Here is a 16,947-nt window from a genome sequence, read left to right as displayed (position 1 = left end):
AACTGACTGAAACACAAGCTGTGGCGTGGATGAACTTACTGTAGTGACGCGTGTAGCGGATGACTGTAAGCAAGCCAGCGCTGGATGAACTGACTGTAACAGTGCCAGTGGCGTGGATGAACTTTGTAACACAAGCTGCCAGTGGCGTGGATGAACTACCACAAGCTGCCAGTGGCGTAACACAAGCTGCCAGCTGCCAGTGGCGTGGATGAACTGTAACACAAGCTGCCAGTGGCGTGGATGAACTTACTGTAACACAAGCTGCCAGTGACGTGGATGAACACAAGCTGCCAGTGACTGTAACACAAAGCTGCCAGTGGCGTGGATGAACTTACTGTAACACAAGCTGCCAGTGGCGTGGATGAACTTACTGTAACATGAACTGCTGTAACCCAAGCTGCCAGTGACACGAATGAACTGACTGTAACACAAGCTGCCAGTGACGTGGATGAACTGACTGTAACACAAGCTGCCAGTGACATGGATGAACTGTTCCTCCAACACAATGCTTCTCCTGTAAATATACCTGTGATGAGAGACTGGGATTCTGTTTGTGAAGAGTCTGAATGACATACATTAACGGTTTACATTAAACACATGACAGTATGTTGTTCGCCACATCAGATGTTTTTGATGACATTATGGCATCCAGTTAGTCAGCGGAGGAGACATAACCTGGGGGCACTGGTGGGGATCCCTTAAATATATTTTCACAGCTCTTGCCTTTTACAGTTGTCTGACATGTATTCCTGAAGTTTCATTATTTTGTGCTGGCTGTCATCTTGACAATATACTGCATTTTTAACGTATGCCATTTTCTTCATTCATGGTCTGTTAAGTTTGACATTATTTGCTTCTCTCTGAAACTACAAGACCTTTCAAGGTGAAAACCTATAGCACTGATACCATGCACGGTTCCATCGAATCTTGGCAGTGTTTTAGACATGGCTGATCAATCATGGCAGTGTTTTAGACATGGCTGATCAATCATGGCAGTGTTTTAGACATGGCTGCAGCAGAGTGAGTGATCTAGTTGGGTGAAACGCACCAGTAGTTGATGTTCTGAACAATGTTCAACCAGACTGAGGACACTTCAGGCAACAACACGCCCCTTCTTTAGACCATGGCACCTCGACCAGCGGTACTGGAACAAACTGCCTTCAAACAAAGTTACCAAGGAGCTCAAGAACCTTCCAGTGTGCTGTGGTCAGAACATAAACAGTGTTTAATGGATGTGGGACCATTGTTTGCTCCATCAAACCTAAGTTGTGCTGGTCCAAAGATATGGTCATGTATTTGTTGTAGCCCTGCATGGATGTACACAGGTGAGGTGAGATGAAATTGGGTTTTACGTCGTGCTTGAGAATATTTCGCTCAAAAGACTTGCATGCGTGTGTATGTGTAGCTGCTTGTACTAGCCCTGACTTAAGCTGGTTTTATAGTGCTAGCCCACTGAGATACCATGCTGCAGTGAAGCATGAATTCCCCACTCAGACACATTATACTGACTCCGAGCCGACCAGTCCTTGTTGTACCCATTAAAGCCGAGCACCAGGCAGGGACCAACAAGTACCATATTTTAACGTCTTTTGGTATGACGTCGTCGGAGATCGAATCCGGGCAGACGCTCTAACCACTACACCACAGAGGCGGTAGGATGTACACAGGATGTTAACTAGTCTCACGTGTACTACCCGTTAGTTAACTATAGTATATGTGAGTGAGGTCAAGAATCTAGTTAGTCTAACCTACTGAGTGATCGCGAACAAATGCCACGCTCCATAGCAGTTATGCCGTCCTTGTCGGTGATGGGTTCAAGTTTGTATGAAGCCCAAAGAAGGGTCTCGTGTCGCGATGGGACAGGAACAAAAGCACATGAAGCGTAGCACCACCACCAGATTCGGTTGGGTACTATTAGACGTATGCATGTATATACTGACCACTGGGTTTTGTCCGAGAGCATCACATACAAAGGTGATATCCGTTTCCAGAACAGACCACAGCCCCCATGTTAGATAATGTACCGCCTTGCATTTATGGACATTGGTACTAGCAGTGGGAACAATCCAGTATAGCGACCACGACTGCTGGTCGTGATCCGAACAAAGCTGTTGTCATCTCCCCGTTGTCTGGTTACCCGTGAAGATCAGGTTAGAACTGGTCTTTAGTAACCCATGCTTATTGTACGAGGCGACTAATGGGTTTGGCTGACACATGTCATCGTATCCCAATTGCATAGATCGATGATCATGCTGTTGATCACTGGATTCTCTGGTCCAGATTCGATTATATACAGACCGCCGCCATATAGCTAGAATATTACTGAGTGTGCCAACCCAACCCAACCCAACCCAACCGTTGTCTGGCATCAAGAATGGAAGGCTGACACAAACAGATTGTTCTGCTACCCTTTTGAACCAACAAACACAGACTCTAGTATTTGAGAATTTATTAAAACTCCACAACCAGTATGCGGTTCTCTAGGATGTGTCCAAGCGAGTCTCCCCGATCCATGACTTGTCCAAGGCAGTGTTGATAATGGCAACGGCGCCGGTAGCGGCAAAGTCGTAGCTGACGGAGGATGAACCTGAGGAAAAAGTGTGAAAACGAGTGTTGTACATCGGGGTACAGTGGAAGACTGCAAGATCCTGGATAAACTATAATTTTTTTTACCAAGTGGTGGGATTATTTAAAAGATTATTCAAAAGAAGAGCTACCAGTTTAAGTGTAATCTTACTGTAACCCAATGTTATTGGGGCCGGGGTGACGGAGTTGGTAACCTACCTCTCTTTGTTCGTCTCGGCGATGGGGCGCTTGCACAGGAGTCCTGGAAACAGGCAATGCCACACAAGTTGTGAACAATATTTACAATTGTCAGGTCGATATTGGCGAAAAGCTGAAGTGCCTCAGTCAGCATGCCAACCCCGACACCACCATCGGCTGCACACCCACCACGACACCACCATCAGCTGCACACCCACCCTGATAACACCATCGACTGCACACCCACCCCGACACCACCACCATCGGCGGCACACCACCACCACACCACCACCATCGACTGCACCCACCACCACACCACCATCAGCTGCACACCCACCCCACCACACCACCATCAGCTGCACACCCACCACGACAACACCACCATCGACTGCACACCCGACACCACACCACCATCGACTGCACACCACACCACCACACCACCATCGACTGCACACCCGACACCACACCACCGGCTGCACACACCACCCACCATCGGTGCACACCCGACACCACACCACCACCATCGGCGGCACACCCGACGCGACCCCACCACCATCGACTGCACACCCGACACCACACCACCACCATCGGCTGCACACCCGACACCACACCACCATCGGCGCCACACCCACCACGACACCACCATCGGCGGCACACCACACCACCATCGGCTGCACACCCGACACCACACCACCATCGGCGCCACACCAACCACGGCGCCACACCCACTCCCTCACCAGCTGCTCACATACACACCCACACAAACCATTGGCCTCGACCCTACACATCCGACAGACCGCACACCCCACTGGCTGTACACCTACCCCGTCACATTCCAAGCCACACAGAGTGAAGTTACATTCAAACTTGAGGATGGGGTCGACGTTGATGGTGAAAGCCTGGAAGTAGGGACTGTGGGTCTTCTTGCCCGTGGTCTTGAAGCCGACAGTCTTGGGGAACACGATCCCATCCCCGCAGCTGAACAGTTGAGGAACACATGACAGGATGAAACTAAAGCAGGTTTCAATAATATCTTATGTCTGGTTAATACAAGAACGACCTTGATTATCCAGCATATTTTACTCGCCACTAAACTAACTTTGATAATAGATAACCCAGACACATTCGCCATGCAAACATCCTCCATACCCCACCCAGGGCGGTAACAAGTAACTAACTGTGCTTAATGTAAAGAAGTGGAACTCTTGTCATGAAAACTTCGTCTGATAACTTATAAAAAACAACAAAACTTACAAAACATACCTGCTTGAAAACGATAGCGGTGAAAACTCAGTTAACAATGTCAAGACCAGTGACAGCGCACTATAGACACTAGACGACTGAAAACGGCAGTAGTGGCTAACTATTTCCCCAACTGACCCTTTTCGGGGTTGTGGTGGGGCTGTCGTTGACATCGTTACACTTCATTCCAGGACAAGTCCTGCTGACCATGCCAGTACAGTGCTGCTATTGTTGCCCTTAGACCTAACACCAGGCATTGTCCTGTATTACGCCCCAACAGCTGCACACAAGGTAAAATATGTTCTCAAACGACGTTATTACGACGGCGCCGTGTTCTCCCAGAGTCGTCATACAAACATCACGTCTACGCCAGAACTGACCACGTTCAGCAACGCATGTGTCGACATCACGTTCTTCTGGAGCAGCCCATTGGACAAAGCTGACCAGATGGAATGAAGACGACTGATCTATGACCAGTATCCTGGAGGCAAACCTTGGTGTGTTGCTGGACGTCCTGCCTATATTCCATGGGCCACCCACCTCGTGTTAAAACAGGAATTGTCAGATCTGCCCACGGGGCAGTTTGGTAGCCATTACGCTGTTGCTCCGACAGAACGATGCCACTAAGGTTGTACTACCACTGTACTTCCATTGTAGTGATTTGTAAACAAATACTTTTCGAACACATTTTAATTATACATTTCTTCGTTGTTATAGTTTACCGATCTCTACATTGTGTCTCAATTTTTGAAACCAACACATAACAGTTAAAGTTTTGAGGTGTCATTTTGTGCTGTCCACATTACTCCCTGCCAACACGCAAACAACCGATTTGTGCACATGAATATTATAAATGACGACCTTACCGTCGGGACTGACTGACTGAGTTTAGTTTTACGCCGCTTTTAGCAATATTCCAGCAATATCACGGCGGGGGACACCAGAAATGGGCTTAACACATTGTGCCCATGTGGGGAATCGAACCCGGGTCTTCGGCGTGACGAGCCAACGCTTTAACCACTAGGCTACCCCACCGCCCCCTTACCGTCGGGAAGACCTCATGCATATTTATTGAATTTGCATTAGTTGATATCTTAATACATGATATTTTATGAAACACAGAAGGTTTCCCGTTCTTAATATCATAATGTGGCTTGCTGATGGGCTTTACCCTTGCTGGTGGGCGTTACCCTTGCTGGTGGGCGTTACCCTTGTGAATAGCCCCCTTCCCAATCCTCCCCAGATCTTATCTGTAGCTGATCGATAAGTTATCGAGCCTGGACCACACAATCCAGTGATTGACAAAATTATCGATTTACAATGGGATCGGGATACAATGACATGCATCAACCAAGTCGCTGATTCAGACCACAATTCCGGTAGCCGCCCCTTGCAGCAAGCAATTTAACATCGTCAAGGATCTCTCGTCCTCTTATACTTACTAGGCCCGCTGATTTTGTTAACGTTCCATACGACTCAATTCGTTTGCCTACTGCAATACCTACAATGTCCGAAGGACTTCGTAATCTGAAGTCTGACGTGACAATTGTAAAGGTGGCCTCGTCACGTAAGCCCAGGACACCAACCGATCAAAAGAGACGTGGCTGGCCAAGGAAGTGTTATAGTATTTACCCAGCTCTGAGGATGGAGTACCGTGCCTTGGAGCTGTCGATGGCGTCACACGACACTGGGCGGATACCGGGCTCCGCACCTGCAGCAACATCAAACCAACACGTCATGCTAAGGTGAGGATCAGTCGTAAACAGTATTTGATTAGGTGGTGTGAGCTGTATATACGAGTCCAACAATTATGAGAATATAGGTACACAGGTGATTGTAGCATGCGTGAAGGATTGAGTTTAATTTCACGCCGCACTCAGCAATATTCCAGCTCTATGACGGCGGTCTGTAAATAATCGAGTCTGAACCAGATAATCCAGTGATGAACAGCATGAGCATCGATCTACGTAATTGGGACATGTGTTAAGTCGGCGAATCTGACCACCCGATCCCGCTAGTCGCCTCTTACGACGAGCATGGGTTACTGAAGATCAATTATAACCTGGATCTTAGCGGGCATAGCGTGAGTAATTTTTGGTTTTACGCCGTTTTAATAATATTCCAGCAATATCACGGCGGGGGACACCAGAAATGGGCTTCACACATTGTACCCATGTGGGGAATCGAACCCGCGTCTTCGGCATGACGAGCGAACGCTTTAACCTTTAGGCTACACCACCGCCCCCACGGGCATAGCATGGGTGACACGTCCAAGGTTCATACGACCTCGACTACACCACTTAACGCATGCAAGCCTTTTATCTTTAGACCACGTGCTTCCCGATGTATTTGGATATTCGTCCATCATTGACAGTGTAATTACGCCAGTAACGTATTAAATCTAAGCAGAAAATATTCAACATGTTGCAGGAATCAAACTACTTCTAGTTTAAGACAACCTTGTCAGTGGGACACACTAACAGCCTAACCTACCTCGGTCAGCCTATGTCAGGTAAGTGAGGAGGCGATGTTAGGATACCTGTATTGACAGCCTTGAGCTGCACCTTCCGACCAAGGTCGACGCTCCTGCCGTTGAGATTGTGCCCGAGAACGTCCACCATCTTGAGGATGATGGTGGAGCTGCTGTCTCCCCCAGCGTAGCCGTGGATCGCATTGGCTGCCAGCAGACTGAAGGTCAAGGTTACAAGTCAACCTCGGTAGTCTCATCGAGCTGAAGTCATTTCACACGTGTAGTTAGCACAAGTCCACGACGAGATACAATGCAATACGCAAGACCCTCGGTCTGATGTTCAGACAATGTGAACAATGCAATATGGCCCAGCAAACACTGGACTGATACGTGTCTGCAGTATAGTCGAGACAAGTGCTGGTTTCATGGCTCTACCTATGTGATACCTGGCAAAATAGATCATATGGGAACATCCTCTAGTTTCAAAGCAAGCCGATGGGGAACGCAAACCAACATTCAACTCTGATGGCTAGATAAGGGATGCGATACATGTTCTCTACGTTGACATGCATTATTACGACTGGGCCAACTAGTTGCTACTCACGGCTGGTGATCTTGCTGGAAGTGTTACTCACGGTTGGGTGATCTTGCTGGAAGTGTTACTCACGACTGGTGATCTTGCTGGAAGTGTTACTCACGACTGGTGATCTTGCTGGAAGTGTTACTCACGTCTGGGTGATCTTGCTGGAAGTGTTACTCACGTCTGGGTGATCTTGCTGGAAGTGTTACTCACGTCTGGATGATCTTGCTGGAAGTGTTACTCACGTCTGGATGATCTTGCTGGAAGTGTTACTCACGTCTGGGTGATCTTGCTGGAAGTGTTACTCACGTCTGGGTGATCTTGCTGGAAGTGTTACTCACGTCTGGATGATCTTGCTGGAAGTGTTACGTCTGGATGATCTTGTTGGGAGTGTTACTCACGACTGGATGATCTTGCTGGAAGTGTTACTCACGTCTGGGTGATCTTGCTGGAAGCGTTACCCGCGACTGGGTGATCTTGCTGGAAGTGTTACTCACGTCTGGATGATCTTGCTGGAAGTGTTACTCACGTCTGGGTGATCTTGCTGGAAGTGTTACTCGCGTCTGGGTGATCTTGCTGGAAGTGTTACTCACGACTGGGTGATCTTGCTGGAAGTGTTACTCACGTCTGGGTGATCTTGCTGGAAGTGTTACTCACGTCTGGGTGATCTTGCTGGAAGTGTTACTCACGTCTGCGTGATCTTGCCGAAAGTGTTACTCACGACTGGGTGATCTTGCTGATCTTGCTGGCGTCCTCTCCCGCGGGGCTGAATGTACACGTGACGATATACTCCTCCTTCCCATGATGCACGCTAGTCCCCATCTGTCCGTAAAACACGATCACCCTGGCGGTGAAGACCCGGGTGTGTTTCCTCTTCTGGAGACAAGACATCGCAGCCATTACAAACATCACTCATGTGAGCCGAGTCTACAGTCGTTTTGAGCAAAACATGCATTCTATTGTGTGTACGTGTTGTGGGAGGTACTGCCGCTTTGAGCAATACATGCATTCTATTGTGTGTAGTGTTGTGGGAGGTACTGCCGCTTTGAGCAATACATGCATTCTATTGTGTGTAGTGTTGTGGGAGGTACTGCCGCTTTGAGCAATACATGCATTCTATTGTGTGTAGTGTTGTGGGAGGTACTGCCGCTTTGAGCAATACATGCATTCTATTGTGTGTAGTGTTGTGGGAGGTACTGCCGCTTTGAGCAATACATGCATTCTATTGTGTGTAGTGTTGTGGGAGGTACTGCCGCTTTGAGCAATACATGTATTCTGTTGTGTGTAGTGTTGTGGGAGGTACTGCCGCTTTGAGCAATACATGTATTCTGTTGTGTGTAGTGTTGTGGGAGGTACTGCCGCTTAGAGCAATACATGCATTCTACCTGATTGTGTGTAGTGTTGTGGGAGGTACTGCCGCTTTGAGCAATACATGCATTCTATTTGTGTGTAGTGTTGTGGAGGTACTGCCGCTTTGAGCAATACATGCATTCTGTTGTGTGTAGTGTTGTGGGAGGTACTGCCGCTTTGAGCAATACATGCATTCTGTTGTGTGTTGTGGAAGTTGTGGGAGGTACTGCCGCTTTGAGCAATACATGCATTCTGTTGTTGTGTGGGAGGTACTGCCGCTTTGAGCAATACATGCATGGTTGAGTAGTGTACTGCCGCTTTGAGCAATACATGCATTCTGTTGTGTGTAGTGTTGTGGGAGGTACTGCCGCTTTGAGCAATACATGCATTCTGTTGTGTGTAGTGTTGTGGAAGGTACTGCCGCTTTGAGAGCAATACATGCATTCTGTTGTGTGTAGTGTTGTGGGAGGTACTGCCGCTTTGAGCAATACATGCATTCTGTGTGTGTAGTGTTGTGGGAGGTACTGCCGCTTAGAGCAATACATGTATTCTGTTGTGTGTTCGTGTTAGGGGAGGTACTGCCGCTTAGAGCAATACATGTATTCTGTTGTGTGTAGTGTTGTGGGAGGTACTGCCGCTTAGAGCAATACATGTATTCTGTTGTGTGTAGTGTTGTGGGAGGTACTGCCGCTTTGAGCAATACATGCATTCTGTTTGTGTAGTGTGTTGTGGAGGTACTGCCGCTTTGAGCAATACATGCATTCTATTGTGTGTAGTGTTGTGGGAGGTACTGCCGCTTTGAGCAATACATGCATTCTATTGTGTGTAGTGTTGTGGGAGGTACTGCCGCTTTGAGCAATACATGCATTCTATTGTGTGTAGTGTTGTGGGAGGTACTGCCGCTTTGAGCAATACATGCATTCTATTGTGTGTAGTGTTGTGGGAGGTACTGCCGCTTTGAGCAATACAATACATGCATTCTATTGTGTGTAGTGTTGTGGGAGGTACTGCCGCTTTGAGCAATACATGCATTCTGTTGTGTGTAGTGTTGTGGGAGGTACTGCCGCTTTGAGCAATACATGCATTCTATTGTGTGTAGTGTTGTGGGAGGTACTGCCGCTTTGTGCAATACATGCATTCTATTGTGTGTAGTGTTGTGGGAGGTACTGCCGCTTTGAGCAATACATGCATTCTATTGTGTGTAGTGTTGTGGGAGGTACTGCCGCTTTGAGCAATACATGCATTCTATTGTGTGTAGTGTTGTGGGAGGTACTGCCGCTTTGAGCAATACATGCATTCTATTGTGTGTAGTGTTGTGGGAGGTACTGCCGCTTTGAGCAATACATGCATTCTATTGTGTGTAGTGTTGTGGGAGGTACTGCCGCTTTGAGCAATACATGCATTCTATTGTGTGTAGTGTTGTGGGAGGTACTGCCGCTTTGAGCAATACATGCATTCTATTGTGTGTAGTGTTGTGGGAGGTACTGCCGCTTTGAGCAATACATGCATTCTATTGTGTGTAGTGTTGTGGGAGGTACTGCCGCTTTGAGCAATACATGCATTCTATTGTGTGTAGTGTTGTGGGAGGTACTGCCGCTTTGAGCAATACATGCATTCTATTGTGTGTGTTGTGGGAGGTACTGCCGCTTTGAGCAATACATGCATTCTATTGTGTGTAGTGTTGTGGGAGGTACTGCCGCTTTGAGCAATACATGCATTCTATTGTGTGTAGTGTTGTGGGAGGTACTGCCGCTTTGAGCAATACATGCATTCTATTGTGTGTACGTGTTGTGGGAGGTACTGCCGCTTTGAGCAATACATGCATTCTATTGTGTGTAGTGTTGTGGGAGGTACTGCCGCTTTGAGCAATACATGCATTCTATTGTGTGTAGTGTTGTGGGAGGTACTGCCGCTTTGAGCAATACATGCATTCTATTGTGTGTACGTGTTGTGGGAGGTAATGCTGCCAGTGTTCTGCGCCGCGCTCAGCAATATTCCAGCGATATTCCAGCAATATTCCAGCGATATGGCGGCGGTCTGTAAATATTGGAACCAGGCATTCGAGTGATCAGCAGTCGCCTCTTACAAGCACGGGTTGATGTTCACTCAATGTGATCCGAATGATCACGGGTCGACTCACCAAGAACACGCAGGGGTTTGATCCTCTTGTGGGGTAGGAGAAGGGGAGAACGTGGTTGACGACGTCCAGGTTGATGAAGGGGAACTCCTTGTTGCCAGCACACACGGCTTTAGCTTGCACGCTCAGGTCGGAGAGAATGGAGATGGCGCCATCCCCGACATCGCTGGAGCCGCACTCGGGGGTAACTGAGGAAAGGCGGGGTGGATTTAATGTCAGTGTTTCAGGTATGTCACACAATGTCAGAGAGGTCCGACCAATGTCATGATGTCATGGAAACAGTTATGGCGTTGACAATTTGGGTTTTCTTTTCCAAAAAACAAAACATTAGTACAAAATTACTTTCCGATGGCCAGAGTGTGAGAGTGAGTTCAGTTGTACGCCGCACTCAGCAATATTCCAGCTATATGGCGGCGGTCTGTAAATAATGGAGCCTGGACTAGACAACCAGTGATCAACAGCATGAGCATCGACCAACGCAATTGTGAACCGATGTCAACCAATACAAGCATGGGTTACTGAATATCAATTCTAACCCGAATTTTCACGGGTCTCCGATGGTCAGATCGTGGAGCAGCATGGCGATGCCTTGCCCCGTCCACTACCAAAACTTTCAGTCAATACAGAAGAGTAAGCATGCCTGGCATGTGATATACTTTAATAATGTCACATAAGATACACAATCGCTTTATTAAATTCTACTCGGAGGCAGAAGTTATAACATTGGCATTTTCCTGGGAAATCTTGTGAATGCCTTTTTGGATTTGAACCGGGTAAACAGTGTTAAAATGGTCGAAGAAACGCAACCAAGCCAGACAACCAGATGCATATCAATCAGTTCCACTCAATGCAGTCTTAGACTGTGCAGAAATATCTCTCGTTCTGGGACAGTCACATGCCGCGCCTCGGGTAAAAAGACAGCGTGAGTATGGTGGCTGATTAGGGCCATCGCTTTCTCGCCTTAAAATTCGGAAGGCGAGAAAGCGATATCTCGTCTCGCGCTATCGCTTTCTCGTCTCGCGCTATCGCTTTCTCGTCTCGCGCTATCGCTTTCTCGTCTCGCGCTATCGCTTTCTCGTCTCGCGCTATCGCTTTCTCGTCTCGCGCTATCGCTTTCTCGTCTGGCGCTATCGCGTTCTCGTCTCCGAATTTTAAGGCGAGAAAGCGATGGCCCTTATCAGCCACCATACTGGAGAGCTATAGGTCTGCTTCAGTCGGGTACCTCGCGAAATTGCTCACCGATTCCACGTCCATGGACACACCATGTGGTACTTCTATGGCGACGTTTTTACAAAATAGATCAGACAGTGCCCGCAGCCGCCGTAACTACGTCTGGGATGTAACGGCGTTTTTTGGCCTCGGCCAAGATACCAGGACTGCATCAATGCACTAGACACTACCTACTGATCGTTGGAACTTGCTTGTGACCAACACCGCATGCGACAGTTTTCGATATTCGCAGCAATTGTTTACATTCCATATATGGCTCGTATGCTGTTAGGAAGCAGTTCGCCTCGATGTTTTAATTATCGATTTCAGGCAAGTCGTAAGGGATAACAGGTCTTTTATTGCATCAATAGGAAGCTAAAGTGAGTGCATATGCCCCAATGTATATAATATAGCCCCAACAATTGTCGAAAATGTGTGGAATTGTGCCCTTAACAAATACATGTATGTACGTTTCATTCAGAAGTGACCTTAAGAAAGCATGTTTCCACAAGCTGAACTATTTGTTCAGGAATATATACTAGGCACATAAAGAAACTGTGCATACAAAAAGTTACAATCTCAATTTATCAAACCTGTGTAGACACATAAGGATTTAAACTCAGATCAGTGACATGTATCCAACATGCATGCCCGTGCCACGTTCCGTGACGTCAGTGGGTTCGTCCTTGAGACGTGCAATACGTTGTTGCACGTGCATTCCGGGAAAGAATAAATGCCACACAATACTGTCACTTTGGAAAGCAAACCCCTGCCCTTGCGATCGTTCAAAAAATTAAACGGCTATTGAAACGCATAGCATGCCAAGGCTCACGTCTGCACAACGTCATGAGGCCATTGGGATGGTCCGTGGGGGAATGTCTCAACGACAAGTGGCTGCACATTTCCACTGCCACCGGAGCACCATTTCTGCACTGGTGAGACGCTACCAGAACACAAATGACGTCATCGATCGGCCACGTTCTGGACGTCCACGTGTAACAACGCCAATACAGGACAGATGGATAAGGGTGACCCATCTTCGCCACAGGTTTCAGACTGCAGTGATGACGTCCCGGACCATCCCAGGACTTCGCCGTATCCACCCCAACACAGTTCGACAACTTTTACGCCATCACGGGATCAGGCCACGACGTCCCGCCATACGGCCTATCCGACACAACGTCATCGACAAGCTCGCCGAATGTGGTGCCGAAATCGTGTCCGCAGACCCTTGTTTTGGTGGAGAAATGTTTTTTACAGACAAGTCCAGGTTTAACATTTCCCATTGTGATGGACATCAACGTGCCTATCGACGCGGGGAATGTTATGCACAGGCCTGTGTCTTGGAGAGGAATCGCTTTGGTGGTGGTTCCGTGATGATTTGGGGTGAAATAACAGCACGCCAAAGAACTCCTTTGGTGATTGTTCAGGGCAACTTAACTGGTGTGGGCTACAGGGATCAGATTCTTCGACCTGTGGCAATTCCTTTTCTGCAACGTCATGGCCCTGGGTTAACATTCCAACAGGACAATGCCCGCCCTCATACGGCAAGGGTTGCTATGGATTTCTTGCAACACCACAACGTTGACTTACTGCCTTGGCCTGCAAATTCACCGGATCTCTCCCCGATAGAGCATGTTTGGGACGAGATGGATCGACGTCTAAGCCGTCTTCCTCATCCGCCAGATAACGTCCTTGACCTTGCAACAGAACTTGAGACAATCTGGCGTGACATCCCACAAGCCTTCCTTGCACGTTTGATAGGCTCTATACGTCGTCGATGCACTGCTGTTCTCAATGGCGATGGTGGACATACCCGTTATTGAGCTTGTGACATGGTCGTTTGACCCCTGTCCCGCTTGTGGACTCGTGACGTCATTGTGATTGACTTTTCAACTGAAATTCTCCCGACTTGTTATGGTCTCATGATCCCTCCATTAAAGTTTATATGTACCTTTGACATTGTTATCGTACTTATCAACTGTGATAATATTTTGACAATGTACAGTTTCTTTATGTGGCTAGTATATTTTAAACCTGTCGACCTCGGACACCTTGGCGGTCAATGTACATGTAGTTCTTGTAGGAACGTGGAGTACAAGACAGTGGTATCGTACCTACCTTGCAGGATGTAGCCTGGTGGTATCGTACCTACCTTGCAGGATGTAGCCTGGTGGTATCGCTGCCCGCACAGTCGCCTGCAGGAGGGAAACAGTACCGCGTATATATATGTATGGAAATATAACCCTGTCAAGTACCCAGTGGCCTCCATGTCAACGTGTATCACATACAATAAAGGCAGTCCTTTAGTCATACAAGTTTTGTTATGACAACATATAAAAGTTTTGTCTAATAAAAAAACATCCTTAATCAACTTAACAGCCCAACGTAGATAACGATCTACCTAAAGTAACGTACACCTTGATAAAGGTACAGCATAGTCGCCCATCCTAGTTTTCTCATACGACAAACGTTAATTAATGGGCATATTTCGTAAACATCAGAAATAATCAAAAAGCAAATGCGTTATGGTATACATCACGCTATTGCAGCTTCTTCCCAACCAGCCTTGTGGTAACACTTCCGCCTTCGCCCCCTTCTCCCGTCCCTCTCACCACCTCCGCCCAAGATTTTACCATGTGAATAATAAATAGAGCGGCATTGCATAGAACGTTTGGTGTATGTCTTTGAGGATGTCTTTCCTCTGTGGTCTATTTACATAATAAGGACACGTGTACCTGGCGATCACACGAGGGTCTACACACAAAGATTCGTACAAGATGTCGTCACTCACCACGAGGATGATGACGGCCAAGTAGTCCGCCGACATGGTCAAACTGCAACATAATATTACCTTCATTAAAATCCTCGGTAATCGTTGTTGGCCTTCAAAATAAACAATATAATATAATAGTTCAACACTGTTTAATTTTGCAAATTGTATTGGGAACTAATTTACAACTAAACCAGGCTATTCTTTAAATATGATTTCCATTCCCAATAACATGTCAACTAGATCTGAAGCAATTCGTTTAAACATGAGGGGTGCAGTAGCAACGTCTCAACCCCAGTAGTGGCCATTTCTTCAGTCCAAACTCATGTATTCGAGTCAGTGAGTTAACATTTAAAGTCACATCGGCAGTATTTCAGCCATACCATATACTCTGTAAGCTAACTACAACGATATACATGTTTGTAAAAAAAAATCACGGCCCCTATTCTCGAAAGTGTCCCAGCTTAGACAGATCCTAAGTAGTTAAGACAGGAGTTAGGACATCCTACCGTTATGATAAGACCAATTCTCGAAATGATCCTATCCCTGCCCGAACTTGAGCTACCGATCCCAGCTAGGATAGCGAGCTCTTCAGTTGGTGAGATAGAAAAACCTTTATTAAGTTGAGGATTTCCCTAAATATTACCCATGATTCATTCCATTAAAAAGCACATTCATATAAGGGCAACTACAATCTCGTTTACAAGATAAATGGTAAGATTAGAAATCGAAGTAAAAACCTTGAAATTCAGATTTTAATGAAGTAGACTTAGAAGACTATTCGATATTTGCACAACATTATGGTAGATGACCTTTTACTTCAGAGTTTGAAAATCTGCCAAAAAAGCAACAAGGATTTAAAGATTTGTGCAAAAAATATTTTCATTGTATTTGTTTGATTTTTTTATGAATAACTCATTATGCGTCATCTCACAAACTGAAAATTCACATGGGATACAAACAGGAGTTACTTCCCCTATCAAGTTGGCCTTGACATTGACATTTTACGGCAATGTAACAGTAAAGAGCAATGTTGTGATTAAAAAAGCCGAGAATAGGTAAGAATTGAACAAATCTCTTTTGTAGATCTAAAGAATATGTACATTGCAACAGGTGTCTATTCATTCATAAATTGATAATATAAACTAAAAAAACTCAACTCATCACAACAGTGTGCTGTTGTAAATTCAAATGTAATTTAGGTGAGTTACTTAGGCTGTTACAATTGTAACTAGCATATGTCGAAATATCCCATATCGGCCAAACTGGGCGTTCAGAGGGATGCGTAATAGGATATGCAGAAAAGCATGTTTACTCATAAAATCCGGCAAAACTTAGAAAAAATACGAATAGCTGCTGAAAACAATAGATGGGACTGTAGATGGCAATTAGGTCGCTCAGCCAGGTATGACGACGGACCGTCGACTCACTTGGCATGGAATGCACGTGCTGGCCACAGACACAAGGGGCCATCTCAAATATATTTTATGTTTTTTCATGTGTATTGAATATGTCTCTATTGATTATCTAATCTTAGCTAATATCTCTATCTTCAAGCCCGACCCCAACTACCGTCAGCAACACCCGTAATGGTCTTGCTTTTGAGACGACCCCTCCTACCTGTTTCTTTTAAAAGTGATAGTGAGACTATGGTATCTACATCCTTAATAGTTTCAGTATTAAAGTTATGTTTTACGTCTGCTATCGTTTATAATGAATCCAAGTCTAATTTCAAAATGGACATTCAAAAAGTGTCATTTGCTATACAATATCATCGCACACTAATTTGCATAAAGACATGGTCTGCTCCAAATAAGTCGCTTCGGACTTTGAAAAACCCGCATTGCTGATTTCTGCACAAATCTCTCCTCAGTAAAATCCTCCTTTTACATTTCCTATCTCCCTCCCAATGAGACTGTTGTTAGGCCGAACTTAGTTTAACAGATATTTCACACTTTTACATAAATTGTAGATATAAATGTGCAAAAACATTTTTCTATTTCCGACAGTACTTTAGTATTTGACCTAAGTTAGGATATCCTAGCGCTAGGATATTTCTCGAGAATAAAGTAGGACACCTATCCTGGACTTTAGGATCAAAGTTAGGATATTCTAGGGCTGGCATCCCTTCGAGAATAGGGGTCCAGGCCATACAAAGTAAGTTTTAGTTAAATGAGTGTTTTTACAAACGTGTGTGTTATTGTCATGTAAGTGCTTTCGTTCTAACCACAAATCATTGTAACATGGTATAATGGTCGCATTACTATTATACTGGAGACAACACGTCAGCAACAGCAACTCCTTACCTTTCAGTTGCTGGACATCAATGACAGGCAATGAAACACGTGATACATCGACCAGCACGTGCATGACGTCACCTGCTCTGATGTATTGTGGCGCTATGTGCTTTGTTTCCGGGAGGC

At 46.1% G+C, this 16,947-nt stretch overlaps 1 protein-coding gene across 1 annotated transcript; it reads right to left on the bottom strand.

The window, feature by feature from the left end:
- Positions 1–2,434: 2,434 nt before the first annotated feature.
- On the bottom strand, positions 2,435–16,746 carry LOC124286743 (vitelline envelope sperm lysin receptor-like). Its single transcript, XM_046723166.1, has 10 exons — positions 16,715–16,746; positions 14,546–14,588; positions 13,907–13,949; positions 10,546–10,730; positions 7,777–7,931; positions 6,545–6,693; positions 5,638–5,716; positions 3,588–3,741; positions 2,785–2,827; positions 2,435–2,587 (listed from the first exon to the last, which is right to left on the bottom strand). The coding sequence occupies exons 1-10, from the start codon at positions 16,729–16,731 to the stop codon at positions 2,481–2,483; spliced, it is 975 nt and encodes a 324-aa protein (XP_046579122.1). The 5' UTR covers positions 16,732–16,746; the 3' UTR covers positions 2,435–2,480.
- Between the last annotated feature and the right edge of the window lie 201 nt (positions 16,747–16,947).

This window comes from Haliotis rubra, unplaced genomic scaffold (assembly GCF_003918875.1).
Source record: "Haliotis rubra isolate DU_JTF1 unplaced genomic scaffold, ASM391887v1 Scf39, whole genome shotgun sequence".
Classification (NCBI taxonomy): Eukaryota; Metazoa; Mollusca; class Gastropoda; order Lepetellida; family Haliotidae; genus Haliotis; species Haliotis rubra.
Note: the sequence above shows the minus strand (reverse complement) of the source record. Positions and strands in the feature narration are given on the sequence as shown.